The sequence below is a fragment of the Tiliqua scincoides genome, chromosome 4 (assembly GCF_035046505.1).
Source record: "Tiliqua scincoides isolate rTilSci1 chromosome 4, rTilSci1.hap2, whole genome shotgun sequence".
NCBI lineage: Eukaryota > Metazoa > Chordata > Lepidosauria > Squamata > Scincidae > Tiliqua > Tiliqua scincoides.
In genome coordinates, this window is record NC_089824.1 from 77028848 (window position 1) to 77041566 (window position 12719).

The following is a 12719-nucleotide window of genomic DNA, read 5'->3' on the forward strand; positions in this document are numbered from 1 at the left end:
TGCTGTATGGGCAAAGGAATTAGCTGAGATGAGGATACAGAGACATTCGGGATGGTGGTGGAAAATTGTGTGGGTAATACTGTGCTTAGTATTGCACAACACTGACTGCAATCCTAAAAACATTTTCTCAGAAGCGAGTCATACTGCATTCAGTGTGACTTCAAGCCTAATCCTATGTCTGTCTACTCAGAAGTAAGTCCCATTATAGTCAATGGGTCTTACTCCCAGGTAAGTATGGATAGGATTGCAGCCTTCTGCAAATCTTAGACTGGTAGCCTAATTCATCCACCCTGAAGCCAGTTCCAAACTCTGGATCTAGAGAGAAAAACTACAAGACTGAGTAACTTTTGCTATTTAAGAGACAGTATTGTAGGGTTGGATTTTGGAAGTTCAAAAATAACCCCAGTCCTCAAAGAAATGTATCCTAAAATTCCAGAAACTAAAACAGGTACTATTTTGAAGCGCAATGGCTGCACAGCCACCCTTATGACAGCCAGAGTAGTTGGGAATGGGGACTTTACTCAAACTTTGCGCAATGGGATCCACTTTTCAGAATGAGAATCTGTCGGGACACACCGGAAGTGATGTCATGACCAGGGGTGATGCCATCAAGCAGGAAAATTTAGCAATCCTAGGATAAAATCCTACTCACACTTTACACAGGAGTAAGCCCCATTGAGTATCTTTGATAAAAGCATATACAGAGTAGCCTGTAAAAAGTAGTTTAGTAACATTTCCCCAAATGCAGTCACACCCCATGGTAGCATCAAGTCTAATATATTAAAATCAAAATATTGAATGAAGACCCACCTAATGGGCCCTGCCCCACAGTTTGAAAAACAAAGATAGGGATTTTATCCTGGTGTCACTGCAGCCACCCGGTATTTTGCATGGAGGGGCACACAGCTACTTCCTGCTAGAGACAAATCAAATCAGAAAACTCTGGGCAAGATGCTGCTTGGCCGCGGCAAACTGCAACTCAGGGCGTTGTTCTGCTTGTCCCGCCTATTTGTAGTTCTTTGCTGCAGGGCTTTTGTAGTTCCTCCACCCACCCAGCCCGTGTGATCTCGACATTAGAGGGCTGGAGTTGACTTCGAGCGCAGTGAACGGTCCAAGGCTGCTGAACAGGAGAGTAAGTTGCATTGTTGGCAATGGGTATTCTTGCGCAGTGTTGCAATGCCTTTAGATGGGATTCCTGTAGCCTTGATTATGCTACTTCTTCCCTGTGCCCAAGACGGTGGACAGCGATTGGCGTGGTCTGGGTCTTTGCAAATAACCACTGATGACTGACTATGCTCAGATATTCAGCTTTAGTAGTAAACTAGACCAGGGTAGCCAACTTTTCAACGTTAGGGCTCCTGGACTTCTAACAATTGTGTAGAGGTGGGAATTTCAGCAAGTGCAAGTTGTCTTTTGTAAGGTGACAAGTTGCCCCTGCTGAAATTTTCTCCTCTACAAAATTATTATGGTCCAGGAGCCCTAAAGTTGAAAGGCTGGCCACCCCCTGGAGTAGACAGAGATCTTAGAGCACAAGCCTATGCATGTCTGCTCAGAAGTAAGTCCAGTTATCTCCTACTGAGCTCAGTGGTACTTCTGTGTAGACATGCAAAGGGTTGTACTGTTAGTAATTCATTTCTTAAACCTATGTCATCTATGCACGTTTACTCAGGATGTACTGTAAGTCCTGTTATATTATGTGGGGCTTACTCGCAGATATGTGAGCTGATAGCCCACCAAAGGTCTTCACTCAAAAGTAGGACCAGCCCAAAACCTCCTGATGCAGTATGCCAAATGCTGCCCCATTACCTAATGATGCACCAGGTTCTACTCTTTCCACTCCCCAGTGTTCTTGCTTCGCACTCCCCTCTGTACTTTCTCTTGCCTCCCATGTACTATTCCAATCCAGGCAGAGGAAAGAGAAGAAGAAGCAACAGAGGCAAGTAGGCAGATGCCCACCCAGTCAGCTGCCTGAAGCTGCCGTCTCAGTTGGCCTCATGGATGGCCCAGTCCTGTTCAGCAGTTAGTCCCTTCTTGATTCCAAGATTATAAGGCAGTGGTTCGCACACATTTAGCACCAGGACCCACTTTTTAGAATGAAAATCTGTCAGGACCAACCAGAAGTGATGTCATGACTGGAAGTGACATCATCAAGCAGGAACATTTTTTGCAATCCTGGGTTGCAATCCTACCCACACTTACCCAGGAGTAAGTCCCACTGACTGTCATTTTTAAAAAAAAATACATAGTAGCTTGTTAAAAGTACAGGTCTGTAACATTTCTCCAAATGCTGTCGCATACCATGGTAGCATCAAGTCTATTAAAAATAAAATTGAAATGAATGGGAACCCACCTGAAATTGGCTCACGACCCACCTAGTGGGTCCCGACCCATAGTTTGAGAAACACTGTTCTAAGGGATTGATCCACATTTAAGACAAATTGACACAAAATAATTAAAGGCAACACTGTCTCTGTGAAATCTGCATAATAAAAGAGTGTGATGAGCACTCTAAAGTAGCACATTAAGTAAACTTTGTTTCTTGGTTATGTTCCAGAATGGGGTTGGACTGGATTGGCTATGGCTATGCAGTTTTAGTAGCTTCTGGAGGGATAGTTGGCTATGCAAAAGCAGGTATAGTATTGATTCATCCTTCTGCACTCTGGTTTTCTATCATTGACTGAAATAGAAGCCCCTCTTGAAAAAAGGAAAATTGTATGCATCATTTAGTCAGCATATTAAAGTCTAGCCTGTTTTTTATTCTTTCTGTAAAATGCTGATTTGCTGTTGCGGAGAATATCTTCTGTTTCTTTTAGAGAAGTGTTTTGGAGTGATAAGCTTCCAAAATGCTGTCTGCTCCTGCGTAACATGGATAACTTACTGCAGCATCCTAATTGTTGTGTTTCTTACACAACACTGCCATTTCTTATCTTACAAACCATGCCTGTGGAGGTGGCAGGTCACACATTACATTCTCTATGCAAATGTGCACTGTGGACAGGCAGAACACACTGCACAGTAATCCCAATGTCTAACTCAGCGCATTTGCAGGTAGAGCCACAGCCTCATGGAAACTAGTTTTGTGGTTGCAACATTATTATTATTATTATTATTATTATTATTATTATTATTGCGTTGGCTCGGTCATGTCGTGAGAATGGATGATGGCCGGATCCCAAAGGATCTCCTCTATGGAGAACTTGTGCAAGGAAAGCGCCCTACGGGTAGACCACAGCTGCGATACAAGGACATCTGCAAGAGGGATCTGAAGGCCTTAGGGATGGACCTCAACAAGTGAGAAACCCTGGCCTCTGAGCGGCCCGCTTGGAGGCAGGCTGTGCAGCATGGCCTTTCCCAGTTTGAAGAGACACTTTGCCAACAGTCTGAGGCTAAGAGGCAAAGAAGGAAGGCCCATAGCCAGGGAGACAGGCCAGGGACAGACTGCACTTGCTCCCAGTGTGGAAGGGATTGTCACTCCCGAATCGGCCTTTTCAGCCACACTAGACGCTGTTCCAGAACCGCCTTTCAGAGCGCGATACCATAGTCTTTCGAGACTGAAGGTTGCCAACAACAGGATATTATATTATTATTATTATTATTATTATTATTATTATGAATACTTATCAACTGTTAGCTCTCTCTGTCAATGCTATCTGTATCCTGGCTACAGATTCAAAAATTCTTGAAATACCATGGGAGAAAAAAGTCATGTGTGTGTTTAGATAGACCCATTGCAGCTGCTGGAATGAATGTCCCCTTACTTCAAGGAGCCTGCCAGCCATTCAACTTCTCCTATAGGGTGCCTTGCAGCCTGCACAGGCCCTGCTGCATCAGCATGGGTGGTAGTGGAGTGGCCTGTGACTTAATTTGCTCTCCAGCCCTGGCTTCTAACTTTGACAGCCGCTCAGGAGTAATACAAACTGCTCTGCAGTGAACACCTACAGCAATGGCGATGCTAACTCACATTAGTGGACCTCCCCAGCTCCACACCCTGGGGCAAAGGTCTATGATGGCGCCCCTCCATGGGATGCTGCCATCCCCCCACTTAGCTGGAGTGCACGGAAGCCTCCTGATGCATCAGGGAAGTCTCCTAAAGCTTCCCCAATGTTTTAAACTGTACTTCTGACAAACCAGAAGCACAGTTTCTGACCATGTTGGAGGCTCAGGGAGGCTTCCACATAGTCCTAGAGGCATGTGAAGCTCCACACCCGGGGCATTTGCCCCATTTGTTTAGTGGCAGGCTTGCCATGGCTAACTCAGGAAGGAGGGGTTAGAGAAGGGACTTTGGAGGGAGAATGGTATAGCATTCTAATATCTGGAAAATTACAATATCCAGCAACCCTACCATCCCAGAGATGCCAGATAGTGCAACTTTTACTCACTGTATGCAGAGAAAATTAGCTCTGAACCCATATTTATTAAACATACTTGTGTCCCACTCACCTCAATAATGAATATTTCTTTGACAGTGCTTGCACTGGTTTAGTTCTTTAACCAGTGTTTCTAAGATCCATAGTTCCTGATCCTTAACATTGCTTTTCTAGCTTCATGGACTACTGAAAATTTTATTATTTAAAGTATTTGTGCCCCACCTTTTTGCTTGCATTCAATGTGCCCAATGCACACTGACAACATAACATTAACAATTAAAAGATTAAGACAGTGGTATTCAAACTGGGGTGTTGCGACACCCCAGCCTGTGGGTCCTGGCCTCTGCCCCCTTAAGGGGCAGGGCAGCCAGGAGACAGGGGGAAGGCAGCCGTGCGATCCTGTGGAGGATCCCAACTCTGAGGTAAGGCAACAAACATTACCTTACTTTGAGGAAGCCTCCGTGATTGCCCCCCAACTGCAGGATGCGGCACATGCCCCACAGGCACAGCTACGCCAGTGCTGGAAAGTTGGTTAGGATGGTGCCCAAAGAGCACAGAAAGTACAGTACAACAAAATAGCAGCACAAACACTTATCAGTAATGACACATGTAACAAGAGGAGCTAGGCAAAAACTAAGATAAAAGACTAGGCAACAAAACAGAAAAGTTTTTAAACCCCACTAGAAGGCTAATAGGAAGGGTGCAGTTCTTATTTCAAGTGAGAGGGAGTTCCAAAGTTGTGACACCACCACAGGAAAGGCCCTCCCTCTTACTGCTGCCAGTCTAAACTCTGCAAGTGACACCATGCATAGGAACCCTCCAGATGACTTCAGGGGGTGAGAGGAGCTAGTTACCCATATATCCTAATCTTAAACCATAGAGGGCTTTAAAGGTGAAATATGGTACCTTGAATTGTGCCTGGAAGCCAGTACAGCTGCTGAAGCAGCAGTCTGTCACACCTCCATGTCCACATGGGCCACTGCATTCTGCACTAGGAGCAGTGTCTGGACAGTCATTGAGGGGAAACCCCATGTACAGCAGTCCTAATGTCTAGTCCTAATGTCACAAGTGTGTGGACCAAAACAGCCAGGTCCTATCCACTCAGGTAAGGCCACATTTGGTCACATAAACTGAAGTGGTTTGCATGAATTCAAATAAAACTCTCAACTTTTTCATATGTTAACTTGATTATATGTGAATTCAAATATATATTCAGCTTGTTTCATTTTATGTGTAGAAGATGAGCATGTAAGCAAGATGCTGTGGTGTTATGCAATCGTGTTGTGACAATACTGCAGAGCAGAATGCTTGGCAGAGTCCTATTTTGGTCCCAGGAATGTGGCTTCTTTAGTCATGCAGACAAATACAGTAGTAGTGCTATCACTCATATCTTAATTTGGAATACAAGACCTTTGAGATTCTAACAGTGCTATTTTAAAACTGTACTTTTAAAAGTTACTTTTATTCTGAAAAAGAAAAATTGCATAAGAGCTCTTGTTCTAATTTTTTCCCCCCAAACATACAATTTTTAAAATTTCTTTTGAGAAAATACACACACAATGTGTTTCCAGCTTTCTTTTTCCTATGTGGTTTTTTTTTTTTAGGCTGGACCAGCACATGTCTAATCTTGTCAAAGATTAAACCATTCTCAGTTTAATAAAAGTTTCCATGAAAAAACAAGAAAATAAAAACATGCAACTAGTAATCAAGGAGGAAAATAATTGCATTTTTCCCCATAATTTTTTGTACAGATGAATAATTTAGCAAAGCAGGTCTCTGAAGAACTGGTACTAGCTGAATGGGAGATCAAAATACTGCAAAAAAAAACCCTTAAGAACATATTCACATTTAAAGCTCCCATTAACCTTGATGGAAAATCTATATATTGATTTGTGATAACACTTTTCATGTCAGAGCACTTTCATCTGAGCCTCTTGCAGTACTTTGAAAGTGGAAATAATAGAAGAACAGTCCCTGAGAATAGGTGTCAAGGAAAGTTTTGTGGTGGGGAATGGACCAAAGAAGACTTTGTTGTTTTGTCCTTTCTCAGAACAATTCTCTGGTTAGAGGGCAAGCAAATCAAAGGAAAAGGATGAAACAGGACCTTATGGATCAGCCATACACTTTAAGGCAGCGGTTCTCAAACTTCTAGCACCAGGACCCACATTTTAGAATGAGAATCTGTCAGGACCCACCAGAAGTGATGTCATGACCAGAAGTGACATCATCAAGCACAAAATTTTTTAACAATCCTAGGCTGCAATCCTACCCACACTTACCCAGGAGAAAGTCCCATTGAGTATAATTGTTAAAAGCATATACAGAGTGGCCTGTTAAAAGTAAAGATATTTAACATATCCCCAAATGCCAAGGTAGTATCAAGTCAAATATATCATAGATACCTACCTGGCAAGAAATTTCTACCAATAAAGCAAGCTTAGCTAATCACTTCACCTTATCTCCAAGGTCACTCAGGGGGCAGAGCTTTTCAACTCTGGAGAAGTTGCTTTTCAAGCAGCATTGCTTTTCAAGCAACACTTGAGAAGCAATGCAAAGATAATTAGAGGGCCATTAATCTCCAAGCCAACCCCTGGAAAGCTCCAGCCAAAGTTAACCTTTTCACTGCTCCTGAGACTTCCATTGAATTCCATTGAATTGAAGCAAACCTCTTTCTCTAAGTTTACAGAGCCTGCTGCAGCTACATTCCATTTTGGAAATGCTTGCATTTTGCAGAAGTGTGTTTTTTTGAAACGCCAGGGTATAATTCATGTTTCCATTTGAAACAAAGACCCAGGTTACAATTCAGTGCACCACTACTTAAGAATAATACCCATGGAAAGCAATGGGTCTGCTTCTGAGTAAACAGAGTTGCAACTATGTCCAGCTTACAGTAATTCCTTGTTGCTTGTCTCTCTGCTGTGAATTGAATTGTACACTCCCAGTTATGTGTTATAAGTTGTATGTTATATGTTGAGCCTCTGGCTTAATACACCTTAAAGAAGGATTTGATTAATGGTTCTCTTGCAGTGGTTACCAACCTTTTTCACTTGTGTACCCTTTGGCAGCCCATTTCCATAAATTGTACCCCTCATATTAGCTAAATGTTTGTAATTAATATTAATAATGTAAGCCCTCATCTCCTCCATATGAAAACCCATACTTCATGTATTCATCACAGTATTTTCAATCACTGATTCATACATGAATTGGATCACCAAAAATGAGCTATTGGTGGGACTTTCACAGCCAACTAGTTACCTCCCTTCCTGCCTTGCTGGCCCTGCAAGGCATTCTGGAGCACTACCTGCCTTTTTCAGCCATTATTCAATTATTTTTCAAGTACCCCTAAAGGTCCTGTCAAGTGCCCCTGGGGGTACATGTACTCCAGGTTGGGAAATCACTGTTCTACTAGTATGTTGCTTACAGTGCACTTATACAGAAAGGTTGTGAAGACCAGAATTTAAAAAGTTAAAGAATACAAATGTATCTTATGATCTTTTATATTTTTAATAGAGACTGTACAGTTCTTAGCTATCAATTACTGGTAGGTTTTTTTCAGGATCTGGCCTCAGGTAAAATCAGACAAAACTATAGTCAGAAACCCCCTAAGTTTAACCCCTGACTTATTCAAGGGTCATAGAAAATTCCATGGTTTTGACTCTAAAACCTGCCCTCAACATCTGTGAGATTGACTTATAGGCAAGTGTCTGTGGTATTAAAAGTGGAATATTGAAATGAATGGGGACCCACTGAAATTGGTTCACAACCCACCTAGTGGATCCTGACCCACAGTTTGAGAAACACTGCTTCAAGGAGCTCTTGAAAAGGAACTCTGCAACATGATCCTATGTATGTTTTATCAGAAGTCCCACTGTGTTCAATGGGACATGAGCTGCAATCCTATACTCACCTACATGCCAATATGCCCAAATGAACAGGAGTTCTGAGTTAACATGCATAGGATTGTAGTATTCCAGGTAACTGTTCACAGAATTGCACTCTAGAGAAGATTTGAATTCTGTCACTGGCATGCATTCACAAGTGCAGCACTTACATAGTACACTTCTAAAAATTATCACTCATTTTACAACACTCCAATGGTACTGCAGAGATGAAGATCAAATGACTAGAGAGAGAGAGAGAGACTATGCAATACCTGTTTAAAACAATGTTCTTGATGCTTCAAGTCCTATTAGGTTTGAACTGCAAATAGAACAGGTGGCAGTAGCAACAGGCATTGCATGCTCAACATAGCCCAGTTAATGGGACCATTCAATGCTAATCAAAGGCAGTGACACTTCATTGATTCCATTTGCAGCCATCTCTCTCTTTATAGACTGATAATGGGACTAGAAGCAGTCTCCTGAGGCCACCTTCCTAGAATAGAGTGGGATTAACCTTTGCAAGAATAATGAACTAAGGACTTATTTGAAAGGACACCCAAGCAAATGTTGAGTTTTACCAAGAGGAAGTCAAAGGGAGGGAGAGGAAGAATAGTCTTTCCTGCATGACAATATGTTCATCCTATTGTTCTAAAAAGGGGAATCTTAAGCAAAGGGGAAAATCTTACTTGGTACCTAGACCATATATACAATCATGAAATTAGCCTACCAGAGATGGAGTATGATATAGGGCAATTGGCTTCAGTGTTGCTTAGATCCAAAACCTACTATGAACACTAAAATGGACAACTTATTTCTCCATTTGTTTCTGGTTTGATCTGTATGTTTTCACTATGCAAGAGGTATATGGCAAACAGTTCACAATTCTCATGTGGTTCTACATGTCTGTATTATAGTTCTCATGGGTATTATAAATAAGCTCAGTAAAATTCATTCATTCATATAAGTTCTGTCTCTGATGTATTCATTTATGTAAATTTATTCAAATTTGAAATGTAAAATAATTCTTTTTTTTTGACACAGTGTCAGGGAGATGATGTGGCCCTCTTGCCAAAATGTTTGCCCACCCCTGTCTTAGCTGAGCAGAATACATATTAGCTGTTGGTTCAGTTTATGTATCCTGTGTTTAACAAATACAATTTGTTTCATTTATTCAAGGTAGCGTGCCATCTTTGGCTGCTGGTCTTCTCTTTGGGGGCTTAGCTGGACTAGGGGCTTACCAGCTGTCTCAGGACCCAAAGAACATATGGCTTTCCCTGAGTAAGTGCGCCTTGAAAATGTACATATATGGAACGGATAAAAATAACTTATGACAACACATTGAATGCATCTGTATTTTATATTGCTTGTCTGCTAGAACCGATTTTGTTCAATAATGACAACAGCAAAATGAAATACCAGTTTTTATTAGGATGTGAGATTGGCATATACTTGGCACTATTTCATTTGTTATGTTTTGTACTAGGAAACTGATTCCAGGGTACGAGAGAGAGAGAGAGAGAGAGAGAGAGAGAGAGAGAGAGAGAGAGAGAGAGAGATTGTAATTGAGGGGGAATGAAAACATTTTCAAGAATGGCTTTGTTAAAAAGGTTACAGAGTGGTGTAAAATATTCAGTGCATTTATTTACAACCTGAGAACTTTTCTTTTTAGCTTCTGCATATGAAATACTAAACTTAGGCTGCAATCCTAACCACACTTTCCTGAGAGCAAGCCCCATTGAACAAAATAAGACTTACTTCTGAGTAGACTTGGTTAGGATTGTGCCCTTACTTGAATTGGTTGTTTTTCCTTATCATTATCTGCAAGTTGGCGGTTCTCCCAGAAATGCTCCTGAGATAATGCTGCTTTGCCTTTTATCTTTCAATTAGTTGCTTCTGGAACCTTAGCTGGTCTTATGGGCATGCGATTCTACAACTCAGGGAAGTTCATGCCTGCAGGATTGATCGCTGGTGCAAGGTATGCTGCATGCTTTATGTGTTTTCTTATTCTCAATATTAAGACTGAAGGCCTATGCACATTTAAGTGGGAGCAAGCCATACTGTAATCAGTGGGACTTATTTCTAAATAGGCATAGGTGTGATTGGGCTGTAACTTTTAAAAATTGTGTTCCACAATGTATGACTAACATTTTAGGATAGGCAATTGACAACCCAATCCTACCCACACTTTCCTGGGAGTAAGCCCCATTGACTCTAATGGGACTTACTTCTGAGTAGGCATGCATAGGATTGGGCTCTTAGGCCACAATCTTATCCACACTTTCCTGGGAGTAAACTTTATTGACTATAATGGGATTTACTTCTGAGTAAACACACAGGGTTGAGCTCTTAGTTGTATACTTGATAACTTCTATTAAATAAGGCGAAGTCTATATTAAATAGTTCTATGAAGACTGTAGGTATCAGGGACACCTCCCCAAAATGTTCTCTCACTCTTCCCTCATATCTGTACCCATGGACTAGATTGCACTCAGTAGCAACCAAGCACTATCTCTTATCAACTTTTCCCACTCTCTTCCTCCCTTCAACCCATCAATTGCCATTCTCTTGAACCAAGTCAACATGTTATCCATGACTGCATTCCTCCAAGATAACTCCTTCAACAGCATTGCAGCTTATTTATAATACCCATGAGAACTATAATACAGACATGTAGAACCACATGAGAATTGTGAACTGTTTGCCATATACCTCTTGCATAGTGAAAACATACAGATCAAACCAGAAACAAATGGAGAAATAAGTTGTCCATTTTAGTGTTCATAGTAGGTTTTGGATCTAAGCAACACTGCTAATTGGGTAAGAGGCACTTTTTCAAGTGGGTGCTCCTTTTTTTAGCAGGGGGAGAGTAATTGGCCCACCTCACCCCAGCACTGTCTGTTCTAGTGGCAGTCTGCTGGTATTCATTTGCATCTTTTTAGATTGTGAGCCCTTTTGGGACAGGGAGCCATTTACGTTATTTGATTTTTCTCTGTAAACCGCTTTGTGAACTTTTAGTTGAAAAGCGGTATATAAATACTGTTGATTGATTGTCAATGGGCAGGGCATTTCTCCAGATTAACCACACCACACACAATTGTATCATAAGATGTGGGATGACCACTTGCTCAGAGAGTGTATCAGTGGCTATTAGTCATGCTGAATCAATGGAACAAATAATCAAGGCTATATAGGCCACTGAATATGCTTGTTTCTGTTCCCATCAGAGGAAATGGGGGAGGTACTATAGATGCAAAATAGAGGTGGGGCAGGAAGTGGCTTTGCACCTTTTGGATATGATCATGAATTAACAACATTTTTTTCTGTTTTAAGTCTGCTGATGGTTGGGAGACTTGGACTGAAGATGTATGAAAAGCCACATGAGGGATAATGAAACATTCCGTAAGGCTTGAGACATGAAAAAGAAGATTGAATATGCACCTTGCTGAATGTACTATGCTGAGCAGAGAGAAAGAGAGCGAGCTAGCACATACACATTTAATGACTCAGTTTAAAAACAAATAGTGGGGATAATTTGTAGTCTCTTTTTTATATAGAAAAAGATTTATTTCAATATTCCAGAAACTACTCCTATTTATGACATGAAATTTGTTGTGGTGATTTCATTGTAATACTCTTTCCCACCCTCAACTGAAGACAATATGAGTGAGAGGACAATATGAATGGAAAGGTAGAGGCCAGTGGTTGACTTAATTTAGAAAGATACAATAAATTATCAGCCAGTCAAGAAGGTCTGACTAGATGCAAAATGTAGCATTTTTATCTACCTAAAGTCAGCGGAGAGTAGGTTTACAAAGTATGGCACTCTCTTTAACCATGGCCTCTTACAAGTGCAGAGTTACTCTGGCAAATTCACCTGGCAAGACTCCTTTGAAGAAGGTTTGTAAAAGCAAATGAGTCAGAGCTGGAGAGCTGCCTGCCTCACATAGGATGTTGCTGCAGTTGTTGTGGCACTAGAGGATCAGTTGGTCGCTGATTTCCCACTATAAGCTTGTTTTTGTAGAAAGGCGAGAATAATGTTTTTTCTATCATCTTAAGCAAACGTGCTTTTGTAATATGCACAGATTATGGTAATCAGAGCCATACTGGATTGATTGATATAGTCATGTTCTTTCTCAAACTGCAGTTTTCATTAGTGGAAGGTATAGTCATACAGTGTACAGTCCCAGTTATCTTTTTTATAACTGGGAAAAACAGTGAACTTAGTACATGTATTCTGTTTTCTACTGCATTAAAAACTAATCAGATTACATGAAGCTTCTTCTGTGACTTCTTTACAGGCTGCTTGTGGCCAGGCCTAAAAACTGCTGGAGTACCCTGTAGCAAAGTAACCATAACAAGTTTCTTGAAAGTAACATCTCAGAATTCACTCTTTCTAACCAGACCATGGAGCTTAACAACTTGATCCAAAGTTGATCCAAATGTTCACTCTAAAGAAAGGATCATGAAG

At 41.2% G+C, this 12719-nt stretch overlaps 1 protein-coding gene across 1 annotated transcript; it reads left to right on the forward strand.

The window, feature by feature from the left end:
* Positions 1-1033: 1033 nt before the first annotated feature.
* On the forward strand, positions 1034-12519 carry LOC136648822 (transmembrane protein 14C-like). Its single transcript, XM_066625073.1, has 5 exons — positions 1034-1132; positions 2555-2631; positions 9428-9529; positions 10139-10226; positions 11582-12519. Exons 2-5 carry the CDS (start codon positions 2556-2558, stop codon positions 11637-11639), a joined length of 324 nt encoding a protein of 107 aa, XP_066481170.1. The 5' UTR covers positions 1034-1132; position 2555; the 3' UTR covers positions 11640-12519.
* Positions 12520-12719: the final 200 nt, after the last annotated feature.

Coding starts and splice junctions, on each gene's coding strand:
- LOC136648822 (XM_066625073.1), top strand. CDS start 2,556: ATGGGGTTGGACTGGATTGGCTATGGCTATGCAGTTTTAGTAGCTTCT. Junction 9,530..10,138: donor GAACATATGGCTTTCCCTGA/GTAAGTGCGCCT, acceptor TCTTTCAATTAG/TTGCTTCTGGAACCTTAGCT. Junction 10,227..11,581: donor GGATTGATCGCTGGTGCAAG/GTATGCTGCATG, acceptor TTCTGTTTTAAG/TCTGCTGATGGTTGGGAGAC.